The following is a 16,282-nucleotide window of genomic DNA, read 5'->3' as shown; positions in this document are numbered from 1 at the left end:
CTGCCTTGCCCTATGTAAACAAAGGAGCAATGCCAACAAGATGTGCACGGGGTCGCATGATAACCTTACTTGATGGGGTTACATAAGAGCAAGTGGCCCTCAATGGAACCCCCTTATCATTTGGGAGAGAGATGTGTGTCAAAGCTAAAAAATATTCCTAGCTATTCTCAAATCCCTTGTGTGTAGTCTAAACTATGCAAATTGCATTTCTAGCCTAGGGAGGATGCCATCCAAAAAACCAAGTGCCATGACCAGGATTACTAGGTTAGAAGATCAGCATCGAGCATCTTGCGGGGTGGGCGAGGCGAATGTGTACCAAGGTCTCATCCAACGGTTCTTGATGAAAGCTTGTACACCCTCTTTGGGAGTGAGTGATCAGTCTTAGCAAGATATTGCCCAACTCTTGTAACTCTTCATGTGAAGCCCTCTAAAGAGAACCTGGAGCCACTATATTGCCCAACTCTTGTAACTCTTCATGTGAAGTCCCTCTAAAGAGAACCTTGAGCCACTATATTGCCCAACTCTCGTAGCTCTACATGAGAAGTCCCTCTAAAGAGAATCTTGAGCCACCCAGTGATAAGTGGCAGAACAATCTACATGCAAGTGCATGATCCCGAGTATATAGGAGTAATATGCCTATAGCCCATATGTGGGATACCATATTTAACGTTTTTTTTTTGTTTGGTTTTTTAACTCCCAAACTCTCATATTTCTAGCAGAAATCCTTTTGGCTCATCGTCATGCTGGTGGGGAGCATCCTGCAGCTCATATTAGACCTGTCTTTCGCCACCGTGTCTCTAATGCTTGCTGTTGGCATCTTTGGTTTCATTGCATGGATCCTGGGCAGTATTGCTTTCCTCAAAAATGTCAAAGCAGCATAGATCTCCTGTAAGTATTCCAATATCCCTTTCATTTCAAGTGGGTCTTTTTATTCTTAAAAACTCATGCATTTCTTCTGATTGCGTCATTAAAGCTCTTAATCCTGGGCACTAATTTATGAATCGGGCTATCAAAATTCTATGTATTGCTTTTAATTGGGTAGGTATTAATTTTAAAAACGGTGGTCGACAGAAAAATGGGAAAGGGATCGACATTATTATGGTCATGTGATGAAACCATGCTGTGCATGGAGATGGTGGCTTTGAGGATGTGAGTTTAGAATGTGGTAAACACAAGGTATTAGTCCATGGTCCATGGTCATCTGATGATGGTCCATGCTGTGCATGATGGAGTGCGTGGTTTGAGTGTATAATGTGACAAAGACCAGATAATAGTCCATGCTATCAGGATCATGTGTTGATAGCCCATGCTGTGCATGATGCAGTTGATGGTTTAGATTTCGCATAGACGATTTTACCATTTTTAGAATGTGCTAAACACAAGGTATAGTCCATGGTAATCCATGCTATTATGGTCATGTAATGATAGCTTGCAACTATTGTGATTTATTTGCCATGCATGATGAAGAGGTGATTTTGAGGAGGTGAGCATAGACTGTGAAGATGCAAGATGACGTAGAATGTGAAGACACAAGATGCTAGTCCATGCTATCACAATCATGTGATGATAGTCCATGCTGTGCATGGTTTTGAGGATGTGAGTGACAAAGACTCCTGATAATAGTCCATGCCATCAGGATCATGTGTTGATAGCCCATGCTATGCATGATGCAAGTGATGGTTTTGAGGATGTGTGTGTAGAATGTGATAAACACAGATAATAGTCCATGGTAGTTCATCCTATTATGGTCATATGATGAGTTCATGCCATTAATATGGTCATGTTGATAGTCCATGCTATGCATGAGGAAGTTGGAGGCTTTGAGGATATGAGCATAGGAAATGATAAGCACATGATAATACTCCATGCTATTATGGTCATATGATGATAATCCGTGCCATGCATGAGGGAGTTTCTGGTTTTGAGGATGTTAGTAGAATGAAATAAACACAAGACGATACATTGCTTGTGTGGATTAACACATTTTAGGTAATTAGTCATTTTTTTAATGGGGTTCAAGTTTTCTAATTAAAATTGTGAAATGTCTTGTTGGTTTTGTTTGCAGCTTTAGATTTCGTGTAGACGATTGTACCATTTTTTGAAGGAACTAGAAAAGAGTGAGCATGGAAGATTGCATAAAACTTTCAAATGGCAAGAAGAGAAAGCGCTCGTTTCCAGATAAGAAAGAGAGGGAGGCTGGCCATGCTTATATAGAAGGGTTTGAGATGCGTGTGCCAAAGAATGAGGTCTTAGATGAGGTTGATAATGGGTGTTTGTTGGCAGATAAGGGCCTTCTTTGGCCAGAGAACCTTTCAGAATCACAACTGGTATGTTGCATTATCTTACTCTTCTTTGTTATTTACTTAGGTAAGTTCTTGTGTGTGCTCTCTAAGGCATGGGCAGGGCTTGTACATAGAGCAGTTGCTGTCAGAATCAATGCAATACAGTGGTGAAGTAGGTATATTTGAGTGCTTTTGAACCATTTAAAGCTTCCGTTACTTTCATTTTTCTGAGAATTTAATTCACGTGCACTCAAATAGATAGGCCTTACAATAAAAGAACCATTCACCTCCCATTTTGAGGCAAAATTCAATACAAAGTATGTTTCACAAGTTTCCACGGACAGTTGCACTGACACTCAGCAAGCCAATCTTATGAGTGCTTGCGAATTGTCTTCCTTATTTGCAATTCACATGGTCATGGACGGCCAGGTGTCACGTGCACACCTCCCGTACTATGGTGCCACGTGGCCATTCCATTTGTTAGCCAATACACTTTGGACACCTTTTTGATAGGCTTTGTGCATGTTTTGAGCCCTTGTGTAGGGCATGTCACCATGCACCAGCATGTCTAGGGTCCAGTCAAGTGTCAGAAGTCATGTTCAGGCCCTGCACAAGTCAGATGTAACCCACTTGCAAATTGTAATGATGTATAGGTGCCCAGGCATTTATTAGACCCATGGTCGGGTGTCTAGAACAGTGGTCTGGTAATTTAGGATGTTAGCGTCTACCTGTGTGAAAGCCTTTTCCGTCCAAGGTCACTAGCAAGGTAGGAGGTTGACCATATATGCATTTATGGGATCATGGGCAAGGCCTTGGACCGCCCATTTACCCAAACCAAAAGGGCCAAGGGGCTGGTCATAAGAAGGTGCCTCATAAAAAGGGGAAAAGTCCATGTTAGCCTGTAGGAACTGCCCAACCAGCAATCATAGGCACTATATAGTATATGTGTCTTGGCTGCCCATCATTCCCATGTGCAAATCTCAAGGCTTCGGTGCCAGGTAAGTAAGAGAAGCATAAATCATAATTGCATGCAACACAAATGGCGACGGAAATGATGGTCTCAGCAAACTAGGAAACGGAAACAGCTAGGGATAAACATGTCTTTAACATTACATATAGAAATGATGAAAGCAATTGAGAGAAATAGAGGACAAACTTGGGATAAATCATAATCTAATAGAGATAACAAGGAAAATATGGAAAAAACAAAACTTACTAGGAGAAAATCATGGGGAAATTCTCAGGTGAGATTAGGAAACGGGGAAACGGAAATGGAAAAGTTTCCCCAACTTCTGGTTAGGAAACGATCGTTTCTTGTTAGTATGACATAAATTCAAGCAGCGAGGACAATAGGGCATATGCAACTTCAACCAATTGTGTTGGAAGAGAAGAAATACTGGTCTCATCAGCAGTAAACAGGTTGCCTATTTGCAGTAGTACTCCTCAGCCAAGGCAGCCTGTGTGTTAAGAAGATGAGAATTTTCCGGTGGGAAACTCCATCGGAAATATTCTCTTTGGAGGTTTGGGGGGGGGGTTTGCTCTTTAGTGGGTGATTGTGATTGTAACTATTTGGCCCTCCTAGCTCTATCTCACATAATGAAACCCATGCCCAGACACCGGATGGGTGGAAGAAGACATGGGGACAGGGTCCATAAGGTTTGATTAAGAAAAAGCACCATTCTTGACTGTGAGCCAAGGGTACCATTGGAAAGAGGATATTGAGCCGGACCAAAAAGCTAAAGGCCGCTTTTTCAAAAGCAGCTCCAGGGCCAAAAAGCAAGGCCTTGAAGCTAGAAAAGAAAAATAAGAACTTTTGACTAAAGTTGAGTAATATTTTACTATTAAAAAAAGACCAAAAGCAAAGTAAAAGGCAAAAGCATCACTTTTTGGCAAAAAGCAAGGCTTTCGCAAGAATAAAAGAAGCACGAGCCTCTCTTGAGCATCAAGTTGAAGAAGAATCTCTTTATCGTGTTGCCATCTTCATTGAAGCATGGAGATCATCTTCTCCATCATCATCTACTTGATCACGAACCAAATCATGGAATTTTTTATCATTGCCTGTTGATTTCAAAATTTAGAGCCCTTTGTCGGTTGTAGTGTCGTGTCATCATCTGTCCGTATGACTACGGATCCATTCAGTTGTATGGAACTGTACGGACATGTACGGACTGAAAATTTAGAAACCCTAAAATTACTTCGAAAACCCTAAAAATTGCTTTTTGGAGGTTTTATTGCTTGGAAATCATTAAAACAGATTTTCTATCATTTTTTCGTGCCAGAAAGAGCTTTTCCATGGTTTTCTTCATTGCCAAGGCGGTAGGAGTTGTGGAGATTACTCATGGAATGAGGAGTGATTCTTGGACTTGCATATGAACTTGGACTTGGATTTGGACTTGGACTTCCACTTGGATTTGGATTCATTGGATTTGGATATTGGGTTTGGTATTAGCATGGTGAGAGATACTTGTGGGTCATCCTTGTGGTGTGATCGGTATCAGAGATCTTGTGTCTCGACATTGACATCGACTTGGATATCCTACATCGGCATATCTGTTTGTTTTGTATTCGTTGATTGTATTGATCCTGGCCAGCGTGCCCGTGGATTGTTCCTGAATAAATTCTTGAAAGGGGCCAAGGCCTGTTCCCAGTATTGTGCAAGATCCCTATTCACTTCTCTCTTCTCTCTGTATATCTTTCTCTCTTGGACACGTGGTTGAGTTTGTCATGCATGCCCCGCTGGGCTTATAGTGACCCCATCAGATGTAATGTGTCTGCGTGTTGCATCTCTCTCTTAATTAAGGCACACCTTAACCACAATTAAGAGCTTCCGAAATGCCACATGTAACACCATGTTAGTGTCCTAAATCTAACCTAAACTTGCTGCCCAATCAGGGATTAGCGATGAGATTAGCCATGTCCATGTGTGTGCACGTGACATCCCCCCTTGCTAAACTTGATGACGGGATTCTATCCCTTAACCTTTGATTGGATGAACATCATCCCTTGTCATCCCTCCATCCTAGCAACTTGAGAAGCCGTGGCTTACTTGATCCAACCTATTGGTTAGGAACACTTATGCAAAAGCAATGATTAGATAGCAAAGAGAAGAGAGATGAACTGTGTTTTTAGTATATTGATATGATACAAAAAGATGTCTGACTGTACAACTTTTGTGGCCTTTCCAAAATGGATTGACTTAGACCCTATCTAGACTACCTGTTGTCTTGCCCCAAGTGGGGATCAGATGACTAATAATTGAACTAGTGTTACATGCGCGGAAGCTTTGCGTCTTCTTTCAGCCCTAAACACCTTTCCTTGGAACACATAGATGCAGCCATGTAGAAGCGATGGAGAGAAGAGAGAGACGCAGAGTTTGCACCTAAATCTGCAGTATATCAATAATACCAAAAGTAAGTATGTACATACAAAAGCTGGTGGCCATGGGCACACCCAAAAAGGTTGTCTTGACTCAAAAGTCCTAGTCTATGATCAAAACCCCAAGCTAGGAATTAGATAAATGATACAAAAGCTTGGCATTTCTTATATAGGCTTCATGGATGCAAGTCGGCTAGTAGCTTTTGTCCTCTAATTAGAAATTCATAGCAATAAATGCAGAACTTCACATAAAATTCTGATAAATGTTGCCTGCTGCTGTCCAGCCTCCTAAGCCATCTTTTGTGCATTCCAGAGATTGCTAATGCCCTAAAATAACTTGATAAACACTGCCAAATCAGAGGTCAGCCATGTCCATCGCTTGGCCCTTCATGCCCTGTCCCCGAACACTTTCTTTGGTCTTCTTTTCCTGATTATTGAGTCTGGTCATCCTCACTCCACCCCTTGGATGATCATCATCCCTTGGAACCGTTTTCTTGAAGCCTTTTTTGGTATACCCCAAGTGGCACCCAACTAACAGAGCTGCCATACCCCTTGGGTCTTGTGGAACACCACCAACCAACCTCTTGGGAACTTCTTCCATGTCTTGTGTTGCTCTCCTTGGACTGTGCACCTTCATCTAGAACACCAATGTTACATGTGCGGAAGCTCTGTGTCTTCTTTCAGCCCTAAACACCTTTCCTTGGAACACATAGATGCAACGTTGTAGAAGAAATGGATAGAGGAGAGAAAAACGTAGAGGTTTCACCTAAATCTACAGTATATTAATAATACTAAAAGTATGTACGTACATACAAAAGCTGGTGGCCATGGGCACACCCAAAAAGGCTGTCTTGACTCAAAGTCCTAGTCTATGATCAAATCCCCAAGCTAGGAATCGGATAAATGATACAAAAGCTTGGCATTTCTTATATAGGCTCCATGGATGCAAGTCAGCCAATAGCTTTTGTCCTCTAATTAGAAATTCATAGCAATAAATGCCAGAACTTCACATAAAATTCTGATAAATGTTGCCGGCTGTTCTCTAGCCTCATGAGCCATCTTTTGTGCAATCCAGAGCCTGCTAATGCCCTAAAATAACCTGATAAACACTGCCAAATCAGAGGTCAGCCATGTCCATGTGGCATGCACATGACAACTAGGCCTTGCTATTTATAGGCTCATTGGAATTACCCCTACAACCACCTGACTGCTGTCGGCCAGCAGAGGACAAGCACCAGAAGCATTTAATGCTGCCGACTTCCCTTATCTGGTGACTTATGACCTGGCCGAGTGGGCACATAGAGCATGGGCTTCTTCTTTGCTTGTCAGAGCCTTGGAGTGCCCTAAATCTAACCTAAACATGCTGCCCAATCAGGGATTAGCCATCAGATTAGCCATGTCTATGTATGTGTACATGACACTGGGTAGTGTGTGAAGCATTGGGAAGCATCAGGGTCTTATCCAGGAGTGTCTGCATGTCTTCTTCACCTCCGCAGGCTTTTCTAGCATCTGCTTGTCCTTGAACACATGTGAAATTTTCGTAATATATGTATATTAACAGTGCTACTTTCTGCCTTGATGTTTCCAAAAGCGACAACACAATAATTTTTGTCTGTGTTGGTTATGTAGGATCTACTTGTAAGCATCAAGCAGCTGGCTGTGGAGCGTTTCACTACTGTCAAAGAGAACTGCTTGAAAGAGCTGCTTCCTGCACCAGCACTACAAACTATAGGTTTGTTTCCCGTGCATTGGTGCATCTTGTTACTTGCGTGCCAAGTATGGTTAGTACAAGACCCGGTGACCTGGCTTCATCGGCCCCAAAAACAGGTGTAATGCTAACACGCAAACTCAATCCATGTCATGAATTGCAGGGGTTTTATTGGAAGAGCTGGCTAAAGATCGTGTGAGAAAGCTGGTTTGTGCTCACAAATTGAGCAGTCAAGCCAGTGCGGCATCACAGGAGCATCCAACTTTGGAATCAAGGGCTGATACTGTAAGAAACAGTCTTTGACTGTGACACCATGGCTGCAGATGCATGGAGATGATGCTGCCTTGAAACTAACTTGAGTCAGTTTAAACTTTCATATGATACTTTCCTACATGAAGTACAGAAGCCTTAACAGGGTTAAAAGGCAAGTCACCTGCTCAAATGACTCCTCATTCGTAAATCCTTTAACTGAATGTATCAAGATGGTGTGTCTCATAAGAGTTTTAACTACTGTGGTTGAAATATGTTGACATGTGGCCTCAAACTCGTGCCATTCTACCCAAGTGGTTGAGATATATTGACATGTGGTTATGTAGCCTTCATACCTGTACTGAGTGTCTTTTTTTGCTTAAGGGTCTTTACAGAGAGGTCTCCTGCCTGTTGGATAAGCAGGAGTTGGACAAGGTATGGGTGGGCTAGATCTCTCCTTATCATGGGTGGGGGTTCATGTTTGTAAAGACCCTAAGACCTCTGAAAACCAGTGCTCACAAATTGAGCAGTCGAGCCAGTGCGGCATCACAGGAGCATCCAACTATGGAATCAAGGGATGATACTGTAAGAAACAGTCTTTGACTGTGACACCATGGGTGCAGATGCATGGAGATGATGCTGCCCTGAAACTAACTTGAGTCAGTTTAAACTTTCATATGATACTTTTGTGTACCTCACCTTACTTTCCTACATGAAGTACAGAAGCCTTAACCAGGGTTAAAAGGCAAGTAACCTGCTCAAATGACTCCTCATTCGTAAATCCTTTAACTGAATGTATCAAGATGGTGTGTCTCATAAGAGTTTTAACTACTGTGGTTGAAATATGTTGACATGTGGCCTCAAACTCTTGCCATTCTACCCAAGTGGTTGAGATATATTGACATGTGGTTATGTAGCCTTCATACCTGTACTGAGTGTCTTTTTTTGCTTAAGGGTCTTTACAGAGAGGTCTCCTGCCTGTTGGATAAGCAGGAGTTGGACAAGGTATGGGTGGGCTAGATCTCTCCTTATCATGGGTGGGGGTTCATGTTTGTAAAGACCCTAAGACCTCTGAAAACCAGTGCTCACAAATTGAGCAGTCGAGCCAGTGCGGCATCACAGGAGCATCCAACTATGGAATCAAGGGATGATACTGTAAGAAACAGTCTTTGACTGTGACACCATGGGTGCAGATGCATGGAGATGATGCTGCCCTGAAACTAACTTGAGTCAGTTTAAACTTTCATATGATACTTTTGTGTACCTCACCTTACTTTCCTACATGAAGTACAGAAGCCTTAACCAGGGTTAAAAGGCAAGTAACCTGCTCAAATGACTCCTCATTCGTAAATCCTTTTACTGAATGTATCAAGATGGTGTGTGTCATAAGAGTTTTAACTACTGTGGTTGAAATATGTTGACATGTGGCCTCAAACTCGTGCCATTCTACCCAAGTGGTTGAGATATATTGACATGTGGTTATGTAGCCTTCATACCTGTACTGAGTGTCTTTTTTTGCTTAAGGGTCTTTACAGAGAGGTCTCCTGCCTGTTGGATAAGCAGGAGTTGGACAAGGTATGGGTGGGCTAGATCTCTCCTTATCATGGGTGGGGGTTCATGTTTGTAAAGACCCTACGACCTCTGAAAACCAGTGCTCACAAATTGAGCAGTCGAGCCAGTGCGGCATCACAGGAGCATCCAACTATGGAATCAAGGGATGATACTGTAAGAAACAGTCTTTGACTGTGACACCATGGGTGCAGATGCATGGAGATGATGCTGCCCTGAAACTAACTTGAGTCAGTTTAAACTTTCATATGATACTTTTGTGTACCTCACCTTACTTTCCTACATGAAGTACAGAAGCCTTAACCAGGGTTAAAAGGCAAGTAACCTGCTCAAATGACTCCTCATTCGTAAATCCTTTTACTGAATGTATCAAGATGGTGTGTTGTCATAAGAGTTTTAACTACTGTGGTTGAAATATGTTGACATGTGGCCTCAAACTCGTGCCATTCTACCCAAGCGGTTGAGATATATTGACATGTGGTTATGTAGCCTTCATACCTGTACTGAGTGTCTTTTTTTGCTTAAGGGTCTTTACAGAGAGGTCTCCTGCCTGTTGGATAAGCAGGAGTTGGACAAGGAAGGTATGGGTGGGCTAGATCTCTCCTTATCATGGGTGGGGGTTCATGTTTGTAAAGACCCTAAGACCTCTGAAAACCTTTGGTCCATTCCCAGGCACCTCTCCTCGTGTTGCAGTAACGTATGCAAGGTTTTTTTAATTGGAATATTCTTTTAACTGGCCATATGAAAACATACTTTCCATGACCCGTCATTGTTGCCGGATAGTGGAAACACATTTCAGACCTTGATATGGGACACCTTGTCTCCTTGAATTTGCTCCCATGACTGGTGGACTTGTCAGTTGCTGTTGCACTTGCATGGCACTTCACTGCTGAACTTTCACCACTGGCTTGGCCTCGATATGCACATCACATCAAACCTGCCTGGTGTAACTGCCTCTGAGCCAATGATGGTTAGGGAAAAACCAGACGGCTAGTCTTTCACATATAAAAGGCTTGCCTTTTTCTAGTGAGAAAGGCTTCCCCATTGTCTTTCCCTACTTCATGAAGGTGTGGTGCTGTTAGGATTCATAAATGATAATTTGGTACTATTCAAGATAAACTCAAAGTGTTAAATAAATTTTATCTTTCTTTGTGCTCAATACATGGTATATAAACTTGGTGGATCTTAAAAGTGGTTGCAAGGATGTTGAGGAATATAAAGTGAGGCATGGATGAGAGAAGGTATACTTACAAAAAAGAAAAATGAACTTCTTGTTTTAAGTATTTCAAATGTGCCACAAGGTAGCTTAATTTAACCATAGAGAAGGGCAGTCAAGGAAATGTCCTATGCAAGGCTACACAAAAAGTGATTTATACACTATCCAAGATTTGTACCAAGCTTCTATACTTGTAGTAAATCTGTAACCTTCAATAGCAGTATAGTAAACTGTTATAATGCCATTGTATTGTTGAGAAATGTTGTGCCAAAGAGCACAAGAATTTGGTAGGGAGTGAGAACGAGTAGCCAAGAAAGTGGAAAATCTAACATGAAGCCACATGAGCAAATGGATTTATCTCACATTGTGTACAGGCGGTTTTTAACTTCAATAGTTTTTCTGGGTAAATTATCCCCTTCACATTGGGTATCAAGTTATTATGTAAACGATGTCTTGTGTCTATAGACTCCACATAAACGAGTCTCCTCGTTTCTTTCTTCTTTCATTGATATCAGAGCTTTTTCATTCCATATATATACACACATGCATATGCATATCAATGTACACGCATACATCTATGTATATGTATATATATATGCATATCAATGTACACGCATACATCTATGTATATGTATATATATCTACGTACACACACACACATATGTATATAAAATGAATATTCATATATGTACACACACACACGTATTATATATGTTTATGTACACACATACATGTATTATATATGTATATGTAATACATACATACATACATACATGGTGCATAATCTGTCGGGGGGTGCTTGGCTTGTCTTTGTCGATTTTTTCACCTCGCTACTAGTTTCCAGATATCTTGGTCGATGCATTGCTCGTGGATGTGACGACTTGCTTGCATACATGTATTTGAGCGTTGTGGTCTATTTAAATGGTTATGATTTATAGTAAATTACTATGTGCAGTATTCAAGAATTCATGGAATCTCACTTCAATTTTCATGCACTCAGTTTGCATTGTGTATATAGGCACTGTCACACTTAACGTGCACTTCTTTAATTGCAGTGATTGGCACTTGGGCTTGCATACTTGCATTAGTCTCTTTGGTTTTATTTGTCTTGTTGCGCAGTAGTAGTTGGTTGTACTTCTGAAAATGTAATGCGTTCTAACCTTGTTACCTCATCCATTGTATTGTAGTGACTTCAATCATGAAGTTATGCATAGTGAAGGCATGTGGAGATTGTAGCTCTTCCAAAACATTCTCAAATACGTCTTCTACCATCTCTTCTTCTAGAGTAGGTGTTCGTTGTGGCTTTGTTTTGATTGGGGTTCTTTTTTATCTCTTTTTTTGATCTAGTTCTTTGCTTACCTTGTTTAGTGTTTTCTTTGTGATGGCAATTACTGTGGCCAACTTTTGTATGGTCTCTTTCTCGGTCTCTGATTCCATGCTCTTAGTGACTCCTCTTGTATCAAAGGTTCGTGGCAAAGGAATCTCACTAAAATGATTGAAAACTTAGCATATTTTTCCTGTTGATCTTTGTTTGTTGGAGAGAATGCTCAAGGAATTGATGCGCCAACTTCACATCAGTTGTTTGAAAGATACAATAAATGCTGAAAGATGAGAAAATTAATGAATCTAGGATTTTGCCTAGATAGGTTAGAAGCACTTCGAAGGATAGTAAATTGTCTACTCCTTTGCAAAGTAGAATCGTATCTGGTGCTCAAACCACTGTTTCAGCAGTGGTTATTATTGTGTTTGTATTTCTTAGTTCTCTACGTAATGTAGATGAACCTAAGTCTTTTGAAGATGCTTAAGAAGATTCAAATTGGGTGAAAGCCATACAAAGAAAAAACTATTTCTCAAGGTCTAATGAATGAGGATAAGATGTTTTTATCCTCCACGAGAACGACGATTTCTTAATGGGGAGAGAATGCAACATACCTCTGAGATTAACCAAGTTATGATTAAAGATAATCTTAAGTTTTGGATGCTACAGATTTTAGTAATGAATTCTAGCAAGTTTTCAACAGTAAAAATTGTAAGTGTTAAAATTAAGAAATTCAAGTTTAGGTTTTGCATTATTTAATATACTCAAAGGTAGCCTTTGAGTGTGTTTATAGACATGTAAATCGAGATTTGATAAAAACGTAAAATGTGACCCATTTTTGGAGTCAACTTTCATATACAATTGATTTTAACGATTTCGCCTCGCTAGATTATAGACCGCGCACGTTCTGATAATTTTAAGTATCCACATGACTAGTTTCTGATAACTGTGCACGAAGTTATACCTATTGCAGATTGTAGTCCTGACAATAGATCTAAGAGGCTTGTTGCCAAATTTACAAATAGCTCTTCCACAACTTGTGGAGAGTAGACATGGATTTCCAATCAATCAAGACATAAGCAAATATATCGGGGAAGTATACAAATACTCTTTTTATTATTTTGCTTCAATTTCTTTTGAAATAAATTGATAAACATGTATATGAGAAACTGAGTTGAGGTATGGCAGGCTTAACCGTTCAATTTATTAATTATAAATGATCGCCGTAGTCTAAAGACTCATAAAATAAACACTTTTGGAGATAAAGAATTAGAAGATAGAATATTTGAGTAGTTTATGACTAGGTTCTAGATAAAACCTTCATTAGGGACTATTTTATGAAGAGTTTATCTTTTCCTACGTTTAGAATCAGATTTTGATATAAACATGAAAGTTTTAGACAGCAAGAAACTCTATAAGAGTGTATGAGACTCTAGAAAGCCAAAATCCCTTTCATTTTTTAGTTATTCGAGTGCAAAGTGGGGCACTTGGCTGTTTTTGACAGTTTTATGTTAAAAACACAACTTTGGTCATTTTAAATGCTCTCAAAAAGACCTTAGAACTCATTTTTAGAGAAATATCACTGAGATATGAAATTCATTCCATTTAGAAAAATGTTACTTGTGATTTAGTGGATCTACCCTTGGCAAAAAAGCTATTGGTATTGGGTTTTCAAAGTTAAGAGAAAGGCAGATAGATCTATTGAAAAGATTCAAGGTGTTATGCTTAGCAAAAAGGGATTGATTATGATAAAACTTTTTCTCCCATTTCTCGTATGACCAGTATCCGATTTACTAATACCTTGGCAGCTCCAGCATGGATGTAAAGTGCACCAACTAGACAATAAAATAACATTTTTGAATGGTGACTTATAAGAAGTAGTTTTATGTGATTCAAGCAGTTGGTTATGTCCAACTTGGTTAAGAATAGAACGAATGCAAGCTTAATAAAGTTTGTAAGATTCGAAACAAGCACCGAAGCTTAGTACTAGAAAATTCATGCCTATTTGATTGGACAAGGATTTTAAAACAGTCCTACATAAAGCACTTTATATGTGAGAAAGAGGACAAGCAAAATTTGCTTGTCATCATTCTATATGTAGATGACACGTTGGTGATTGACATTAATGTGGATTTTATTATAGTCTTTAAGGCTGATCTTTCCTCAAATTTTGAGATGTCAAATCTTTTGTGCTACTATTTGGGTATACAGTTTATGCAACAAGATGATGGTATAGTCATTAAGCAATCAAAGTATATCAAGGCACTGCTTAAGAGGTTCAACATGGAAAGTTCTACACTAATAATGGAATGTGGTGTAAAACTTAGTTTGCAAGATGTTGGCGAACCATTAGACATAACCACTTATGATCAAGTTGTTGGATGCTTGACCTCACGACTAGACATCTAGTATGGTGTGTCACAACTTTCAAAGTTCATAAATTGCCAGGTACTAAGCATTGGCAGGCAGTTAAACGTATCTTTTGATACTAGAGACAAAGGATGTGAATCCCCCATGATTCAAGAATTTAGCTTCCAACAGCCTGAGTGGAGCCCGAGTGGAGAAAAGAGTTTCTAATCATTCAGGAATACCAGAAAAATTACATACGAGCTTTACTAATGCAAAGGGTCGATCCTCTCTTCATGCCAGTCAAAAGGATGTTCATCCCATCATAATTTACATCTAAGAAAAGAAAGGATTCTCATGCATGTTACAACTTTCCATTATTTAATCCAGGTAATTTTGACAGCATAGCCAGATCCAAGAATTGTTGTGTCAAGGAAACAATTAAAATTTTAAATAAGTATTATGTTATGAATAGGGTCTAGAGGAGCGGCAAATTATGTACTATTATCAGTCTTAGATGCTTGCATGGATATATGCACATTACATTTGAGGACATGATTGACAAATCCTTCTAAACGCATCATCCATACTTCAAAGAGAACACTACACAAGCTATTATCATAGAGAAATCATTACAAGTTTAAGCTTGGTGATAGAGAAATCATTATAAGTTTAAGCTTGGTGATAGAGCATTCAGGCCATGAAAGCATTCTGAGGACGGAACTTACATCGGGTAGGAGGGGGAGGGGATATTAACCTCGTTTTAGGCTTAACAAAGTCACTCTCTACTGTAGGTGGGATTAGCACAATTAGTGCCATGAAAATTCACTATAAATGTTGTAAATATTATGAGAAAAGTTGGCAAATGACCAGGCTTAGTAGGTTAGGATTTAAGTTTAGGCATCCAAGTGTGAATTAGGACAGGCTCCTACTACTTCAACTAAACATTATCAAGGAAGGTACAATAAGACTTTAACTTGGGACCTTCCCCACCAAGGTGTAAGCTCTAACCAATGTAGTTCCATTAGCCAAGGCAATAGCAACAAGTAGTATATATTATGACTGTGATATACCAAATTAAAATCTCGACTTGAAAAACTCCAAGTTTTTCATGCCAGACATTTCTCTAGTTTTTCACACCAAACCCAAACTGTTGAAATGTAGCTAAGAACTTTACTTTCTTAGCATATAATGTCATCTAATCCTTGAGTGCTTACATAATTGATAATGCATGTTCATTCTCAACCATGAAAAACTAGGGGTTTTTCACATCGTGAAAACATTCAATTTACCTGATTGACTTTTAACCCCCTAACACTACTTCATTACAATTACTAACGTCAATTAACACACCAAAAAATCATAAATATGTAACCATGGGAAACTTGGGTAGTGTTTCATAGACATGAAAAATACCACATCAAAAAACTTTCACCAAAAACAACTTTCACAAAGATGTTTAGTGCTTCAAACTTATGAAATGGTAATCGTAAAAAACTAAAAAATCATAACATTGTTTTTCATGCCTAACATAGACCTTTCAAAGAGCATTAAAAAGAACATAGAGATGATTACTGAGATGAAAAAGACGTTTCAAAAAAGAGTATTTAAAAGTAAATGGGGATGATTACAAAGATAAGCCAAGTGGAAAAACAGGGAAAAAATACCCTTAGTCCCTCACCATGAAAAGCCAATAGTTTTTCATGGGATGAAAAACAAAATTTTATGACCATAATAGGGTGGACTTGCATAAGTCGTAAAAGGTACATGTGGCCAAGAAAGATGACTGTGCCTATTATATCTACAAAGAGCTAAACAACTACCTTCAAGCCCATCAAAGTAAGATTGCCAATCCCTATCTCGTTACCAAGGCACATGTAATAAACCATCAAACATGTTCGCAGAATTGCATAGGCATGCTTATTGAATTCCATCAATGGTGGATAGATAGAATCCTCTGCAAAAACAATATCCCTACTGAAAACAATCTTCTTAGTAAAAGGATTGTAGAGATGATAACCTTTTCTTTCGACACTATAGTCGATAAAAATGCATTTCACTGCCTTGTCATCAAGCTTAGTTCGATTATATGCTGATTGATAGATGTGTATATGCTAAACAACCAAAAACATGCATGTATTCAGCCTTAGGTTTTTGATTCAACCAAGCCTCATAAGGAGTGATAGTCTTCAAAGCTTTAGTGGGGCACCTGCTCAGCA

The 16,282-nt window shown here is 39.5% G+C and overlaps 1 protein-coding gene across 1 annotated transcript; it reads left to right on the top strand.

The window, feature by feature from the left end:
• The first annotated feature begins 611 nt into the window (after nucleotides 1-611).
• LOC147604536 (uncharacterized) lies at nucleotides 612-9,019 on the top strand. Its single transcript, XM_086794880.1, has 4 exons — nucleotides 612-888; nucleotides 2,066-2,327; nucleotides 7,287-7,389; nucleotides 7,529-9,019. The coding sequence occupies exons 2-4, from the start codon at nucleotides 2,124-2,126 to the stop codon at nucleotides 7,666-7,668; spliced, it is 447 nt and encodes a 148-aa protein (XP_086651006.1). The 5' UTR covers nucleotides 612-888; nucleotides 2,066-2,123; the 3' UTR covers nucleotides 7,669-9,019.
• Nucleotides 9,020-16,282: the final 7,263 nt, after the last annotated feature.

Source organism: Cibotium barometz, chromosome 61, assembly GCF_041138505.1.
Source record: "Cibotium barometz isolate CiBa-2024 chromosome 61, ASM4113850v1, whole genome shotgun sequence".
NCBI lineage: Eukaryota > Viridiplantae > Streptophyta > Polypodiopsida > Cyatheales > Cibotiaceae > Cibotium > Cibotium barometz.
Note: the sequence above shows the minus strand (reverse complement) of the source record. Positions and strands in the feature narration are given on the sequence as shown.